This window comes from Ruditapes philippinarum, unplaced genomic scaffold (assembly GCF_026571515.1).
Source record: "Ruditapes philippinarum isolate M1 unplaced genomic scaffold, ASM2657151v2 ctg4765_1_1_1_1, whole genome shotgun sequence".
NCBI classification, from domain to species: domain Eukaryota; kingdom Metazoa; phylum Mollusca; class Bivalvia; order Venerida; family Veneridae; genus Ruditapes; species Ruditapes philippinarum.
Genome location: NW_026858755.1, coordinates 119,305 through 138,577, shown reverse-complemented (window position 1 = coordinate 138,577; position 19,273 = coordinate 119,305). Strand labels below are relative to the sequence as shown.

At 32.8% G+C, this 19,273-nt stretch overlaps 1 protein-coding gene across 1 annotated transcript; it reads left to right on the top strand.

Moving 5' to 3' along the window:
* Positions 1-12: 12 nt before the first annotated feature.
* LOC132754134 (papilin-like) lies at positions 13-13,673 on the top strand. Its single transcript, XM_060744727.1, has 3 exons — positions 13-1,162; positions 11,832-11,966; positions 12,275-13,673. The coding sequence occupies exons 1-3, from the start codon at positions 214-216 to the stop codon at positions 13,576-13,578; spliced, it is 2,388 nt and encodes a 795-aa protein (XP_060600710.1). The 5' UTR covers positions 13-213; the 3' UTR covers positions 13,579-13,673.
* The last annotated feature ends 5,600 nt before the right edge of the window (positions 13,674-19,273 follow it).

Below are 19,273 nucleotides of genomic sequence, written 5' to 3'. Positions count from 1 at the left end.
TGTGAAGCATCTTGCGAAGACAAATTGAAAAATTATCCTTTTTTGTAAGCTAGCCGTAGACAAGGGGGAATGTATGAAACCATCGACGCGCTGGTTCTTTAATAGCGAAACCTGTCAGTGCGAACAATACACGGGGTGAACGGAAATAGTTTTGGAACAAAAGAAAAGTGTGAATTTCGCTGTGGTTGTAGTGAATGTAAAAATGTTTGTAATATGCCTATTAAGATGAGCAATGATGATGGACCTCGTTGCAGCGGCTATATGCCTAGCTATGGTTACAATACCAAAACTTGCAAATGCGAAAGGTTCATTTATTCTGGATGTGGGGGTAATGCCAATAGATTTGATACACTTAAAGCGTGTAATAAACGTTGTGAAAAAAATGAATGCAAAGCGAAACCATTGTATTCATGCATGTTACCGAGGGATGAGAGTAATGTTGATGCCACTCAAGATAGATATTTTTATGATAGCAAAATATGCAAATGTAGGAGAGCCCGTCGAGGTGAATGTAAAGGTAGAAAAACTTTCCCCACATCAAAGTTGTGTGAAAAGTCATGCCAAGATATGACATGCCCATCTACTGTTTGCAACCTTCCGAAGAATAAAGGGACATGTAAAAAGAACATCAAACGCTTCTTCTTTAACAAGCATACATGTAAATGTGAACAGTTTGTTTATGGTGGGTGTGGTGGTAACGAAAACAGATACGACACTCGAGAAGAATGTGAAGCAATATGCGGGAACATTGATTGTCCTGTTTGTAATCTTCCACCAGAGAAAGGAATTTGCAAGATATTCGAGATATTCGGATGGAACAAGAAACAGGAAAAATGGTATTATGATGCAGCAGAATGTAAGTGTAAGACTTTCACTTACAAAGGCTCCAGTGGAAATTTAAACCGCTTTGATACTGAGAAAGAATGTAAAACGTTCTGTGGTTCAGCCCCTTGTCCAATTTGTTCACTACCAAAAGAAACTGGGTCGTGCAGTAAAAACATTCCTCGGTTTTTCTACAACCCAGAGTCCAAAAGATGCGAGAAATTTGCATGGAAAGGATGCGGATTAAACTTGAATAATTTTGATAGCAGAAAGCATTGCGTCAAAGTCTGTGGACGGAACAACTTCTTTAAAAAGTTTATAAATACGATTTTTCAACACACTAAAAAATAAACTAGTTTTCTGATATGTGGTATAGAATTACTTATATAACTTATAAAATATAATAACACGTTCAATGAAGTACTAATAAAAGACATTTCAATATTGTTAGTTTGTTTATTTTAACGTGGTTAATTTGCCATGATAAGCTGTTATGCATCCGTCTGCTGTCGTCGTCGTTTGGCCCCTGGCAAACAACATGAACAATGGTGAAAACCAAGATGCATACCTTTTTGCACGAACACTGCAGTTTTAATTTGAAATGAAGTTCGTTATCTGCTTCCGTTTTATGTTTTAAGATAGTAAATGTTACTGGGGAAAATAGTTTGCCGACCCGAACTTAATAGAATCAATCCATCTTGCAGCGAAAAATGTATGTTTTTGTTTATAACTCTTTTTGTTGGAAATGACTGAAAACCAGATATATGTATTAACACGCTACATTATTTCCCGCTTCGTTCGGTATATGTTGCTTGCCCAACTATTTTGTAAAACAAAAATTAAACATAAACATACTAATTTTCTGCAGCCATTTTCACAAAAAAACTCACGACACATTTTTATCGTAAGTGAAATCTTACGAAAAATTTCCTATTCACAAAATATTTTAAGAAAATCTTAAGTGCAAAATTTGTCGTTACTTTACGATAGGTATTCGCCGTTCATAAGTGTAATTTTTTCTCTCTTAAAAGTAAAATATCATGCATCTTTTATCTAAACAGAATAAAAAGAAACAAAAATGAAAGGACAAATAGATCTATATATTAAGCAAATAATATGTTTTATTTCATGCTTTTCAGTGGATTACTGATTTATCCGTGAAAATTATATTTAATAATTTCACAGTGAAAATTATCAAAATATAATTTCACACTTTTCAATGACGTAACTACTTTTTTTTAAGATTTTCCCCATGTGGTACCTCAATTTTATTTTTGCTGACAATTCTGACAATGTCAGGCTGTTTAAAGAAAAAGCAAAGCTGAAATTGATAAATAACTTAAATGTCAAAAATAATATACTTCTTTTCATTCAAATTCCAATCACCAAATTTCGTCTCTAATTTTTTTGTAACAGTTTCATTTTTTACAGCCTAAAAAATACATTTCTTCCACATGCAAAACTGCTCTTGATGACATTTGGGCATATTAAAGTATCCTACGAGCAATTATTGCCGTATGCTTTATGAAAAATTGAAAAGCAATGACAGTCATCAGCTCGTAGAATAAGTAAACAACCCAGCGTTCCTTTAGCCAGCTTCCAAGTTTTCCATTTTTGATGATTTGATGGAGGTAAATTCATGGTGGAGAGAGAGTTATAAATAGTTTAAATGTGAACTTTATAACACATCTGCGGATGTTTCTAAATTCAAAATTTTACCATTTCATGTTTAAATGTTGAATTCTGCTTAAGCCGGTGCTAGGGGGCGTGGACGGTAGTTTGCACTTTACAGGACCGTCCATGAACAGGCTCAATCAAACCGAGCCTGCAACATTTTCAATTTTGTCGTGTGTTGCTTTCTTTGGGGATTCTTATTTTCTCTATTTTATATATTTTCAACTTGGGTGGTTCCAGTATTCCTACTTGAATACTGTATAATCACCCTTAGGATATGTTGCCTGCTTTTTAAATTTGTCTTTTGACGTCTTATCTGTGATATGCAGGCTTCATAACATCAGATCCCCTTTCAAAATTCCATTTTATTTAGTTCCGCCCATTGTTTTCTCGTTTAGGGCAAAAGCATTCTTTTACTTGGGGACCATATGCCGCTTTTCATGGAATGGCACTACTGTGTCACATTGAAGGTTCCATGATAACCGCCGTATGAAAACATCTGCGGATGTTTCTAAATTCAAAATTTCACCATTTCCATGTTAAATGTTGAATTCTTCTTAAGCCGGTGCTAGGGGGCGTGGACGGTAACTTGCACTTTCCAGTACCGTCCATGAACAGACTCAATCAAACCGAGCCTGCAACATTTTCTATTTTGTTGTGTTGGACTTTCTTTAGGGATTCTGTTTTTCTCTATTTTATATAGAATTCTTGAAAACTAATAATTTGTACAATTTTATGGGTTTGATTTCATTGCCAGCATGAACTAGTGGCACCTTTTTATTTATCCATACCTTAGCAATATCGTAGCAGACTGTTTATGAATCACTTAAGTCCATGTATTATTATTTTCTATCAAGATAGAGAATAAATCAGTTTGACTCATTTTTTCTTCTTATTGTAACTTGATTGTGTTAATACACATTTCAAGCTCTTTATTACTTGATTTTAAAACTGAATCAAATATAGAGCATGTATTACAATAGCAAATGAACGTTGCTAGGGATGTTTTTATGGTAAGATTTATCGTAAGTGAATTTTTTATCTCAAGATAACATTATTTTAACTTACGAGTGGCTTTGTGAAAATGACTTAATATTTAACTTACGATTATCGTAAGTCAAAAACTTAAGATAAATCGTAAGATTTTTTGTGAAAATATCTGCTGACTTCAGTAAAAGGGCATGACACGCCCGTGCATACAATGACGAGACGTCTTACAATTAAGTACATGTATATGCCTTATAAAAACTAATATAGCGTAAATACACACTAAATGTTAGCATTACAGTAATGAGCGTCAATAAAAAAAGTTCTTACATGTGCGTGTGTATTTGAGGCACATTTATGTGATAAATAAAATACTATATTTATATAGCGTAAATACCAATATCATTTAAGTTGTTACATAAAAAGATTTTTTTGCTCGCTAGGGGCTCGCATAATGTGATTTTTTTCTCAACGAATTCAATAAATCTTGTATTGAATCTATACTTGCATCAAATCCTCTATACAATATTTCAAGCTTGATTGAAAGGAACAGTACCCGTATAATCTACTTTCCACAAACTAACAACTTCCAACTTTTCTGTATGAAAAAGAGAGTCGAGTATGAACTATTTCATTGAGTCATCAAGGCCATGCACCTCGTCCAAATCATAAGATCTATATAGACCTACACTCTGACTCGGCGAAACGGATGGGTTTAGCCTATTATTAGTATCGTTTCATAAGGGTAAAACATTTTATAATGAATGAAAAAATACCAAAACATAGATTATATATTAAATGTTGCAATGGTTAATTAAAGCAGTAGGCCTTCAAATTCATGCTATTTTTCATGAAAATTTTGTATTGCTCTCTTGACGTCCTCTTTTTCAACATCAACGTTTTTGAAATAGACATTAAAATATTACCGTTTAAGAAAGTGGAAATAAAATTAATAACTTAATTGTAGAAGAAACATGGATTTATTGTTAATAATAAAGTGACTGATAGATCGACACCCACTGAACCAACAAAGAAGATAAATCAGCATTGTACCCTACCGGCCATGGGTTTTGTTATTTATTTGGATCGTGAGACCAAACAAATAATGGTAGCGAAATTTCAGACCCTGATATGCTTATTTGCAAAAACCGAAAGTAGTACGAACTCGATCCTCCCTAAGTACACTAACGCCGAACAATTAAGGGGATATCATTGCGTAAAGATTGTCATATGACAGGCGCATTAATTTTTAAGCCTTCCCGAGGAAGAAAATGTAATTTCCGATTGGTCGAAGATTTCTAATATTGTGTAATTCTTTACAGATATACATGCTTATATTAAGCTCCATGTTTTTTTTCAGTGTTAAACTACAGGTTTACATCGAAATTAATAAAGGTTCATACCATTATTAAGAATAATGTGGTTTTCTTCAGACTGTTATCTTATAACAATGGTCGTGGGGTTACACACTCGTGTAGGAAGCAAGAGGTCTGGAGTTCAAATCCCAGTTAAGGTAACTGACGTTTTTTGTATTTTTTTTAAATTAAGCCAAATAAACATTGAATTGTATGTCAGTGTTGCAATTAGCCTTAAAGCTAATTTACTACAGTTATAACACTGGAAATAACATTAATGGCACTATACAAAACAAATTGGTTTATAATCTCACAATCTTCACCTTTCTGACATTTTGAGACCCAAACAAATTCAGCGCCTTCTGAGCGTTGATTATACTTTATTACTGTTCTTATTGTTTAAGCATTTAGTCATTTTGTAGAAACATAAGTAACATTTTTTTAATACTTAATTTTCAAGAAAAGGCATTTATATATATATATATATATAGATATTTTAAAGAAATAAAAAAAATGATATCAAGTAATTTTTTTGTGCATATCAATTCAATATTTGGCGACCTTTCAACTACTTTTGTCTCTACCATAACTTTAAGCTTATATACTGGTCGATAGCGCAAGAACATGCTGAATTTTTACTTTCATCACTGAATAATACTATATACACCATGTCACCCATGCCCCGCAAGCATATGCACTTAAGCACTTTCCAGTCGTTGCAAATATCATTCAAAGAAGGAGCTGAGGTATCCACGTTTAGTACATTAACACTCAAGTGGTCACACTTTGTTTCAATTGTCACCAAACTTGGTCCAGATGTTTGTCAAAGTTATTTCTCCGGACGAGGACGAGTTCGAACATGGGTCATATCGGATAAAAAAAACTTGGTCACAGAGCTAAAAATAGAAACTTTTTGTTAGCACTCCAGTGGTTACTGTCTCGGTCCAAATGTTATGAAAATTGTCCAGAAAGGTTGTTTGAATGATTTCAAGATCAGGTTTGAATATGTGACATCTGGCGACGAAAAAAAATGGATCGCAGCCCAAATATGGAAAACCTTATTGATACTCTTAAGGCTACTGTTTTGGTCCAAATATCCTTGAAATTGGTCAGAAAGTTTGACTACATGATTTCTAGGTCAAGTTCAAATATGTGTTATCTAGCGACAATAACAAGGTCATACAGCCCAAATATTGAAAAAAAAACTTTGTTAACATTCTAGAGGCTCCTTTTTTGTTCAAATATCCTTAAAGTTTTTCAGGAATGATGATTTCTAGATTGAGTTTGAACATAGGTCACATGGGGTCAAAATCAAGCTCACACAGCCCGAATATGGAAAAAATGTTAAAATTATAGAGGCTATACCCATACATCCTGGAAATTTGTCAGAAAATTTGTTTAGCTGATTTCTAGGTCGAGTTCGAATATGGGTCATCTATGGTCAAAACCTAAGTCGCAGATGAAATATTGAATAATTGTTAACATTCCAGACGCAACTGTTTCTGGTATAATATCTTGAAAATCGGCCGCCGCAAAGGTTGTTCAGCTGATAATTTAGTTCAAGTTTGAATATAGGTCACTTAGGGTCAACACCCATGAGGAAACGTTTCCAGTCGAAATATCCTGGAAATTTGTCAGATATGTTAATAAGATGATTTGTAGGTAAAGTTCGAATATGGGTTACCGGGTTTTCAAACCGAATATCCTGAAAATTTGTCAGAGGTGCTTTTTTATTAAATTATATTCTAGCTCAAGTTCACGAACATGGGTCATCTGGGGTGCACAATATGTCGCACAAACCAAATGTAGTAAATGTAGTAAACCTAGTAAACGCTCTAGAGGTTACATTTTAGCCTAAAGATCCTGACTACTGATTTCTACTTATAGTTTGAATAAAGGTCATCTGGAGTCAAAAACTAGGTCACCCAGCTCAAATATGTTAACTCTCTAAAGGCAATATTTTCAGCTCATTGTCCATGATATTAATCACAAACGTTGTTATGTTGATTTCCAGCTCAATTTACATTATAAGAACTACTTTTCTAAGAAAAGCGTGGCATCGATCGGTATTCATTTTTATTCAATCTGGAAGCCAATGAAAAAGGTTGTTGTACTGACGCTATATTATTTTACATACTTGAAATATTTTTTTATCAAACCCATCCACCTCAGGTTGTTTTTCGTTGTACGTTTGTTGTATAATTTCAGAAAGAGACTAGTCGACCATCTTCATGACGAGTATATAGGCAGACAGGGAGACCAGTCCAGCACGTGAGCAATGATATATACATGTATTTCAAATGGACTACGAGAAGATATATTTTTTTATATTTGAAATTCTTTAAGAATTGGCAAACAGCTCTAATTAAGTCTACCGCGTTTGAAAATTGTTGTTATCAGTGTGACTTGTTCCTTTAAATAGCATAATTTTCGGAATTCTGCTGCAGAAAACGCAGACTATACTACATAAAAATAACTTTTTAATTAGCATTTCAAATTTTCATCTGTAAAATAGATACTCGACCATGGCAATGTTTTCGCTAAAACTCAATAATATATAAACTTAACGAAATCATAATCGGTGTTGAGTCTTCGTCGATGGGTAATATTTTAGCTAAAATATCCTGGAAATTAGGTTTTTTTCAATGATTTCTAGGTCAATTTCGAATGTAGGTCATCTGGGGTAAAAACACTAGGTGGCAGCTCAAACATAGAAAAACTTGTTTATTTACATTTGCACTATTTCGGGTGCAGATATGAACATTATGACATAAGTTTAATATTATGACATTTTACCTGGTTTTCATTCATTGCTAACACATGTAAATGTACGTCACACTATTTGTCACTTCACAAACCCATTAAACATCGATGAGATTGGTACATGTAAAAGTAACAAAAAATTACGATTTTCGTAATTTTACGTGATTAACGTGATTAACTATGTCATGGTTTTAACCGTGCTGGTTGAATAATATTGTAAACTAGTTGGAAAAAGAACAACCATCACGTGTCAATCTGTTGACATTTACTGCCTTGCATATTCGCTTATTCATAGTAAGTGTACAATACAAATTATGCAATATTATGTTATACAGGGGTAATAAATTTTAATCTTTAACACCATGCTGTTTCAATTTAAATTACTGATGAAGAAGTTGTGAAATGATACCTTAAACAGAGGACTTTTATATGTGCTTTTCGATCATTGAATTATTAGTCCCGCATATTTTGATATACATGACCTGTGAATGAATTTTATTTATAAGATATTTTATGGACAAGCTGTTTTTAATATAATTTATTCTTAGTTTTCTTTCGTTATTCATTTCGGGAGTAAGATCTTTCCGTATATTATAGTAATCATGCCCACGCGCCATTCACTCTTTTTTCGAGAAGAAAGGAAACAAAGAAAAATTTTCTCTCAGCTAGTTAAATATGTTTATATTATATAAAGTTTTACCTCCTCCTCCCTTACCATCCATCCACTACTGAAAGTTAGTAGTGAGATCATACAATTTCATTTACTTTGGACGTTTTGTAATACAGTATTTTATGTATTTTGTTTTGTGTGTGTTTACTATGTATCGCATTGAAATTCATCTGTATAACATGTATAAGTTTCCTTTTGTTCTTGTATTTCGTTATATTTTGGCATATTATCATTTTGTAGTCATTATACTTAAATTTTATGTTTAAATGGCTACTTACTTCTATTAAAAGTTCATAAAGTATTTTTCAAGGATGTAGCCCTACATCAGGTGTTATTAGACGCATGATAAAAGGGTACAGGTTTCCAGACTATGCGTTTTCCTGGGCGAGTCGACCAAGATTTGGAAAATATTTATTTTTAACAGTTCATATTTCTTACATGTATTTGTTTATGTGGCGTTGTTGTCCAACTTTTGTCATCTATTATATTGTTTGCTACAATTGTTTTCTATTTGAAACCACATTTGAAGTTTTGGTTAATCAATTTGGGGGCGGCGAATTCGTTCCCCAGTTAAGACATAAAAATTTCTAGATGTAAAATGTTATCCATTTATCGGCTTAAAATTAAAGCCCATTAACAACTTACACATTGCGTTGTTTTATTTTTGTGTCTTACAAGCTGCACAAACTCTTGGGATTTATATATACTTATGAGAAACACGACGGCCATAAAAATGAATTCACGTTTTAAGTTATTGCTGCTTTAAATCATCCCAAAATAACTGTTTTCTTGATGATATAACTTGAAATCACGTCTATGAAAACCTTAAGTATAATAAATTGTAATATTTCATAATTGCGTTTTTGCCCTACGCAAAATGCACACGCGCGAAATGCAACATCAGGTACTATGGGAAAATTGTAATATAAAAAGGTTTTTGTATGCAATTTAATTAAGCAGCAAGAAATATTGGTAGAGAGCTTGTAATTCAATATCATTCTTTTGTGGTTTCACTAAATTATGCATTTTCATATGTATAATAAAAATTATGTTTGATTCTTATTCATTATGTTATTATATCCATGTATTTGTTGAACTATGAATAGTTGAATACTTGAAGAATAATTGCAATGCGGATGACTGTTTCTGTATGATATGTCCTTGCTTTTTTATTTCCTCAGGAATTTGTAGACAAATGGATAAATGATTTATTTCCGTTTGAATAAGAAAATATGTTGTTTTTAAAGCATATGCAAAATGTGATAATTTGCTGTAAATATGCTTTATGTTCTCACTAATTTGCACCAATTGAGATTCAAATTGAAATTTCTAAAGGAAACAAAGACATATGTGAGTTTACAAGAGTACTTGCATCGTGATAGAACAGACGCATTCTCTCAAACGTAATGAACCGAACATATCTTAAAACCTTCACATTTAAGTTTGTTTACTTAATCTTTATTCTCAGATTACGACAGCTGTTCGAAAACAAAAGTTTGACGATTGCTTAATATCAGTTGTTACATACGTTTAAACGTTTTAAAAAACTCTCACAAGTAACATGTTGCAGGAAGCCTTTAAATACCTGGTAAGCAACATTGCCAGCTCATACCTTACGAGAAGTGCAGTGACAGCATTTGATATATATGTTAAATATATCGTCGGAACTGCATATTATATCAACAAAACACTATGCTGACTTTCTTTTGTTTGGTTTGAATGCTGCTTGTCTCCATCACTGAGTCAACGTATCAAGTGAAAAAACCGGGTATGTTTTCAAAATATACTGTTAAAGATTTATTGATGCACTTCTAATTAACGTTTGTTTGTTTTATAGTCCTTTAGTCAATGGTATTATTTATCATAAAGGTTTTTTAATATGACAAACAGCTGGGTTTTTTTATTTTTGAGGAAATAACAAACAGTCTGTTTCTTTTTGTTTCCTTTCGAAGTTTAAAAATTTAATTTTATAATTTGATAATTTAATGACATGTTCTAAGCATAAAATGTACATGCACAATGTTCATTCTACAATGCACTTGTTACAAGATACAATGAAAGATTGCGGCATAATGATATAGATAACTAATGTGACTAATTACAGAACATCGAATACCTAGCAAAAATCCCCCATTCTCTTTAAAACATGATTGTTATATATTTATTATTATTATTGTTATTATTATTATTATTGTTTTTTTTTTAAATAAATTGTCCATCGTCGTTATCAGGTAACAATTTTTAAATATTTTGAGGAAAACTAAACATTGGTTTGGAAGTATATCTATATATAACTCAGTTCAAATCAAGAAATTCCCATAGATAACTTTTGAGCAAGTTGTCTAAATACTGAATACTTAAGGCGATGCTAAAAGGCGTTATTGATAGTTTTCAAAAATCTCTACCGTCTATGAACCGACTCAACATAATCGAGGTAGCAGTATTTTAATTTTGCCATTTTTGTCTTCTTACGGAACTCAATTTTTCTCTACTTTTTTAATCTTCTCTTTGCTTGACACTAAGACAACTTATTTTCTGGAAAAAAACTAGCCTTGAGAACTAATTATTACGGTGTTCCGTTTGGATAATCGTGTTTTTAATTAGTCTGTACCCGCGATGCATGATGGAATGATGATGAAAACGCGATGGCACATCAAATATATTGAATATTTCAATATATTTCTTTACAATAGTTGTTAATTGAAATGTATTTTGATCCTTTGTTGCAATCAATGAAATAGAAAGAAGGTAATTGATGATATTTTAAACTATTCATTTGCAGACATTTTAGCCGTGGGAATTTCCTAATTTCACTGTGATATTATCATATATAGTTTTCACGTATGAAACTGTGATCCACTAAAAACATAAAAGAAATCAATTTATTACATGCTTTTTCGGTGGTTTATTTAGAAATATATCAGTAAAATATGAAACTGATATTTAACCGTCTGAATCAGTGAAATTATCAATTTGATAATTTTCACTGTTTGGAATTTAAGCCCATTACATTGTTTTAGTGAAATACCAGCGTGCGTAGTACTGGAAACCAACTTAATGACGTGACATCGTAAATGACGTCACGTAGCATTATTATTTCGCGCGATTTTCATTTAGTATTAGGTTAAAATGTCTTTTTAAACGCTTCTTTGCATACAATAAAAAGAAAATTTGTTTAGTTTAGTGTAAGATCGAAATACATTTCACCTCGTGAACACCAAAAGTTTATATTTCACTCATGGCTGCGTCACTCGTGAAATATACCTTTCGGGTGCTCACTTGGTGAAATATATCCCGATCTTACACTGAACTAAACAAATATCCTCTATATATTCATCATTCAATACAAAAGCAATGCTAAGAACATGCGCATTTGTACTTTTAAGCAATCCGATCGTCATCCAAGAAATGATTTTTTATCAGATTCTTTGTGATTCTTTATTAGATTTCATTTAAGGCCCCTAAATAATTTATAACAAGCATTTAATTGTACATACAAAAAATTAAAGTTCATTACAATATGAAAGTCATTGAAATGATTTTGTTTTCTCACCTTTAAGACATATGTCCCAATGGCAGAAATGGTACATGTGGAACAATGAGAGGCCTTGTGTGCCCTGCTGAATCTACGTGTTTATTCACAAGAAAATATCTTGGCGCCAGTGGTCATTGTTGTATAAACAAACATGTAAAAGGTAATACACATAAATTCTTCATTTAACCAGACAAGGTTTATCAGTTGCTAAAGCATATAGTTACTGTCAGTACTTTGTAATCGATGTCATTTTACTGAAATAATTAAAATAATTTCAAATCTTGTATTCTACTTCCTTAGTGACAAAATTGTGTGCATGTATTTCTTCTTAAAGGTATTAAAGATTAATTTCTGAAAGTGTGTTCATGTATTTCTCCTTAAAGGTAATAAAGATTAATTTCTGAAAGTGTGTGCAAACATATATTAATTTTCATATTTAGATCGGTTTGAACATATTTTTCATTTAAGTATGCCTGCAACCTGTAGAACCTGGTCCTTGCAGAGCTGCAATCACACGTTACTTTTACAATGCCAAGAGCTGTACATGCGAGCCTTTCAGTTGGGGTGGCTGTGCACCAAATGACAACAATTTCGAAACCCTTGAATACTGTGAAGCATCTTGCGAAGACAAATTGAAAAATTATCCTTTTTGTAAGCTAGCTATAGACAAGGGGGAATGTATGAAACCATCGACGCGCTGGTTCTTTAATAGCGAAACCTGTCAATGCGAACAATACACGGGCTGTGAGGTGAACGGAAACAGTTTTGGAACAAAAGAAAAGTGTGAATTTCGCTGTGGTTGTAGTGATTGTAAAAATGTTTGTAATATGCCTATTAAGATGAGCAATGATGATGGACCTCTTTGCGGCGGCTATATCCCTAGCTATGGTTACAATACTAAAACTTGCAAATGCGAAAGGTTCATTTATTCTGGATGTGGGGGTAATGCCAATAGATTTGATACACTTAAAGCGTGCAATAAACGTTGTGAAAAAAATGAATGCAACGTGAAACCATTATATTCATGCATGTTAGCGAGAGATCAGAGTAATTTTGGTGCCACTCAAAATAGGTATTTTTATGATAGCAAAATATGCAAATGTAGGATAGCCCGTCGAGGTCAATGTAAAGGTAGAAAAACTTTCCCCACATTAAAATTGTGTGAAAAGTCATGTCAAGATATGACATGCCCATCTACTGTTTGCAACCTTCCGAAGAATAAAGGGACATGTAAAAAGAACATCAAACGCTTCTTCTTTAACAAGCATACATGTAAATGTGAACAGTTTGTTTATGGTGGGTGTGGTGGTAACGAAAACAGATACGACACTCGAGAAGAATGTGAAGCAATATGCGGGAACATTGAATGTCCTGTTTGTAATCTCCCACCAAAGAAAGGAGTTTGCAACAGAGGAAACAAGAAACAGGAAAAATGGTATTATGATGCAGCAGAATGTCAGTGTAAGACTTTCACTTACAAAGGCCGCAGTGGAAATTTAAACCGCTTTGATACAGAGAAAGAATGTAAAAAGTTCTGCGGTTCAGCCCCTTGTCCAATTTGTTCACTACCAAAAGAAACTGGGTCGTGCAATAAAAACATTCCTCGGTTTTTCTACAACCCAAATACCAAAAGATGCGAGAAATTTGCATGGAAAGGATGCGGATTAAACTTGAATAATTTTGATAGCAAAAAGCATTGCAAGAAAGTCTGTGGACGGAAAAACTCATCTAAAAAATTTATAAATACGATTTTTCAACAAACTAAACAATAAATTCGTTTTCTGATATGTGGTATAGAATTACTTATATAACTTATAAAATATAATAACAAGTTCAATGAAGTACTAATAAAAGACATTTCAATATTGTAAGTTTGTTTATTTGAACGTGGTTGACTTGCCATGATAAGCTATTATGCCTCCGTCTGCTGTCGTCGTCGTTTGGCCCCTGGCAAACCACATGACCAATGGTGAAAACCAAGATGCATACCTTTTTGCACGAACACTGCAGTTCTAATTTGAAATGAAGTTCATTATCCGCTTCCGTTTTATGTTTTAAGATAGTACATGTTACTAGGGAAAATAGTTTACCGACCCGAACTTCATAGAATCAACAGTGAAAACAATTTTGCACATAGACATTTTGAAATGTAACTGAGATTAATAGTAAATAATTTAGTGTAAAACATTTTTATACAGAAATTGATTGAATTTACATGCTAGTTCATACTTTTTGTACGTACAGATATACTTCTGTTAATGACATAAATACTAATTTTCTGACTCCAGGAAAACGGTATGACACGTCCCTGCACATAATGACGTGAAGTCATACAATTAAGTACACGTATATGCCATATAAAAACTAATATAGCGTAAATACACGCTAAATGTTAGCATTACAGTAAAATAGTTCTTACATGTGTGTGTGTGTATTTGAGGCACATGTACATGTATGTGATAAATAAAATACTATATTTATAAAGCGTAATTACCAAATTCATTTAAGTTGTTGAATAAAAAGATATTTTCTGCTCCCTAGAGGCTCGCATAATATGATTTTTTTCCAACGAATTCAATAAATCTAGTATTGAATCTATACTTGCATTCAATCCTAATGCTTGATGGAAAGGAACATTACCAGTATAATCTACTTTCCACAAACAAACAACTTCCAACTTTTCTGTATGAAAAAGAGAGTAAAGTATGAACTATTTCAATGAGTCACAAAGGCCATGCACCTCGTCCAAATCACAAGATCTATATAGACCTACACTCTGACTAGGCGAAACGGATGGGTTTAGCGTATTATTAGTATCGTTTCATAAGGGTAAAACATTTTACAATAAATAGAAATTGCCAAAACATAGATTATATATTAAATGTTCCAATGGTAAATTAAAGCAGTAGGCCTCAATATTCATGCTATTTTTCATGAAAATTTTGAAAATAAAATTAATTATTTTCTATTAATCTCAGTTACATTTGGAAATTTTAAAAGTAAAATATTGTGACGTGAACAAAGGAAGTAATTGACACATTGCAAACGGCACTTACAATCCAGCGAAGTGCATTTCCTGATTGATTGCCCTTTGTACAGTGCTATAAGAGAAACTTATTTTAAAGCATATTGGTAAGCTGCTCCAGTAACTATTAGTTATTAGTCCGTATTTTGAGTGATAAAGAAACTGACAGAATTTTCTCATTAACAAGTTTTGTAGTGAAAGCTTTTGAATTATTAAAACAAACCTACATACACACCTCTTTCCTTGTAAAATATCTTCCTAATTAAAACACATTTTACTTGAACACTGCACATCAAAGCTCATAACTCTTAATATAATGCAACAGCATAAAAGACATATGAACAGACGAGCAGACAAAGGACAGACGTGTGAATAGGCGGACGGTGGGCAATAGGTATACCGTTTCTTTAGACACTAATGGAAGACTAAACCTTTACTGGCAACTCAAAACTTGCAGGTGTGATATATATGTTCCAACTAATATAACCTCACTCGCTTTTTTGATAGGATTTCGACGTATGACCCATGCATTGCTGTATACTAATTAAAAAAGTTTGGCTGATCGTAATTGTCACACTTTTGTGACGTATTCGCACGCATATGTCACACTTGTCAAAATTAAGGTTGAACAGAGCAGAGTTAGGTTTGCTTGAAATGAGGATTAAAGAGCACTACTCTGATCATATAATGCAACAGCTTCCTAATAATAAAACGTTTCGCAAATTTCAAATTGACCATGTCAAAGTAATTGTATACTTCTGTTCAATTTAAATTGAACTAATATGAACAATAATATTTGAAATAAAATTAAACGTCAAGACACAACTGCTATCAAGAAAAGTACGAAATACAAGTTCTGAAATAAGGACACCATTGCCTTTAACTTAAGTATTTCTGTTATCATATTCTAAGGTCATGCAGAGTGTACACAATTTCTCTGCAATAGCTTGTCTTAAAGTCACATCATAATCATCATAATATTGATTCAATATAATGAGCCGTGACATGACAAAACCAACATAATGGGTTTGCGACCAGCATGGATCCGGACCAGCCTGCGCATCCGCGCAGCCTGATCAGGATTCATGCTGTTCGCTTACCAAACCCTATTACAAGTAGAGAAACTGAGAGCGAACAGCATGGATCCTGATTAGACTGCGCGGATACGCAGGCTGGTCATGATTCATGCTGGTCGCAAACGCACTATGTTGGTTTTGTCGTGACACGGTTCAATTATTTCTTATAAAGATAATAAAGACAAACAGATTAAAAATTAAACTAAATTTAACATATTTCTAACCTTAATGATGTTTTATTGAAGCCATACAACCTTAAAAGCACATCATTACACGGACTCTTTTTGTTACAATTTAGAGATAAATTTGTTTAACTATTCAATTTATTAACCATATGAAATTGAAAGCAAATTAAATATCATACAATACATTGACTAAAATAATACGTTGAAACATGTTGATAATAATCTAGACGCTCCAGGGGTTAATTAGCTGAAATTATAATTGTATGCTTATATGTTAATACTCAATTATAAATTGGTCACTTGAGTCTACTGCTACTCGTAAAAGTGCAATTTCTGCTCAGATATTGCACAAAATCTCTTTCCAATCTTAAAGCAATCATTTGTATTTGGTTCTTATTCAATTTGACAATGAACGGATGCAGACGACAATTTTTCTTTATCTGTCATAAACATATGACCATGTTAATTTTATAGACCTGCAAAAACTTCAACTCTTGATAACATTTCATTTAATTTCATTTTACACTCTTGCTTTTATTCTAAAGTTTAATGTAGTAGTACGTACATAGAATGTTTTACAATGCCGTTCTATCTTGCTCATTTTTTATGTAATTAACTTTAAATTAAGATTGTTGTTTGATATTTTCAAACTAGATAATAAGATTTCAAAGGATATATATCTTATGAAATATTTTATTAAGAATCTAACAATAAAATAATATTGTTTCTTTAATTGCCGATTCTCGAAACAAAGAATATATCTTTTATTTAACACACTTTACTATTGCACAAAGAATATATCTTTTATTTAACACACTTTACTATTGCACATAAGCAGGTGTTCCAAAACAAAATATTAACCTGTTATTTAAAATAGGGTTTTATCCGCTTTGCAATGTATTTTGTATGGGCCATTTTATTTTAATGAAAAGTAGTACCATACTTCATACAAGCAATTTGAAAGTTTTCTTTTAAACAAAATAATAATGTTTGCAAATAAAGCTTTATACGCTTTAACTAGATACGGGCCGGAATTTATTGTTACACCAAGAGGTATATATTTTATTACTTCAATATTGATATCATCCAACAAAGAAAACTTTATTATGGGATGCACTGATTTATACTCTGAACAAAATGACGACACGCGTTAATTGACAAGTTTCACTGTATTGATAATAGATCACTGGCTCCCTCCTCCTCTCAGTAATTGGGACTAACGCAATACTGCAGAAAAAATAGTTTTTTTAAGTCTGTATGATTAAAGGCACGTATTGACCAATATACATATATACTGAACACAACAAATAATATATTTATAACCACGCCGTATATTTTGAGAATTTTGGTAATATCTTTGAACACAACTAATAAATGATTACATGTAAGGTTAAAATATTTTAATGTTAATACTCAAGAGTAAAAGTAAAATCATTAATATTTTAATATTTAGCCAGATTTAAGAAAATATCTGCCCGGTTAAACATTGCACATGTAATTAATTAAAAGGTGTTCTATCGGACTAAGGACTTTTGAACAATGTAGCCATATATTTTTAAGATATACCGTTAGAATTGTCTAAACTTGTGATTTTATATCGTTTTCCGGGTGTACCATTAAACACTTTGTGATAACTAGCTTGAAACGTATATTGTGAATATTGGCCAAACCAATTACATGGACTTGTAAGTCGTGTACCTTGACGACAACCGACAAAGACAAGAAGCCAATGTCATTTCTTTTTTACAAGTAGTAAATAAGATCGTACTAGAATAAAACTTACAATTACAATGAAAATTGTATAATATTTAAGCGGCTGATAGATACATTAATGTGTTAAATTTTGCAGGCAATGGAAATAGACAATATTACCCGGTATATTCCTTTTTTTGGCGACACAATATTTCCGTCACAATTGACTCTTAGGAGGCTGCGCCTGAAACCTCCATCGCGAAAGCACAAGGTTAATGGACTTGTCAAATAAAATTTGTCTCAAATGAGACGCAGGGTCATGGGCGGCAATATCATCGTCTGCTAGTCGTAGTAAGATGCAGGTAATGCATCAATAGAGTCGCCTGAGTGATTCATGATGCTTTCAAAATCAACACCATTTGATCTACCAGAACCCCTTAGGAAGCCTGTCTTCTGCTTACTTACCATTCTCTTCGACGATCGTTTCTTTTTCTCTTTTCCATGAATGTTTAGTGGACGAGGCCCGTTTCCACTGAGTAACTCCTCTAGACTATTCTGCCATTAAAATTGTTCCTCGGCGATTGATCGGATGAATCTTAATTGTTTCTTCATCATGAGACGGCCTCTTCGGTCCTAAAAGGTGGGTTTGTTGCCTCAATAATTGCTTTAGCATCCTCGACCATGTGGCGTTGTTAAATCGATTATCAAGTTAAATCAGTGATGTACAGTGTGTATTTGCAATTTTTAACACAGGTGGCAGTAATTAGTGTTTGGACAAGCCACCCAACCTGCCCCTGGACCCCTGCTACAATCCTGAAAAAAATCACCACAACACTCTAAATCATAGTTATAGAAAGGAGGAAAGCCTACTATATTTTCATTTGCCAAACGATGTGGAACACGGGAAAATCGTCGTTTCGGACTTCCAATCATATCGCGTATTTAAACTTTATTTATTTTTGAAATAGAAAAGTTCATTTCTAAAGAGCATGTAACGTTATTATTTTATTTATGATCAGTTCACCCATTGTTCGAATTAAAATGGCTTCATAACATTTTCTGTTTAGTTACACATCTCAAATAAAACAACTGAAAACACTTTTTAAAGAGGTAAATACCACTGAGATACCACATGATAGCACAGAGAGACTGTTAGGCTTGCGTCTTCATATTTAAATTTATCTTGAGTATTTTTAACATTTGTTCGGATCTGATATGTTCTCTTCATGAAAAATATGAATAACATGTTCCTCTATATTCAATTCAATACCTTTATTTCCACACCGTATATAGTAACACAAGAATATGAAAATAACGCACGATTCGTGCAAAAGGTAAGCATAATTTTGTAATAAATGGCAGATACCTGACAGGATCTGCGTTACATTTTGCACGAATCTTGCGTTATTTTATACATTCCTACGTAACTGAATATACACAGTGTTTCGAGGTCTTGGTCAATTTCAACAGAGGGACATAGCTTGGAAAG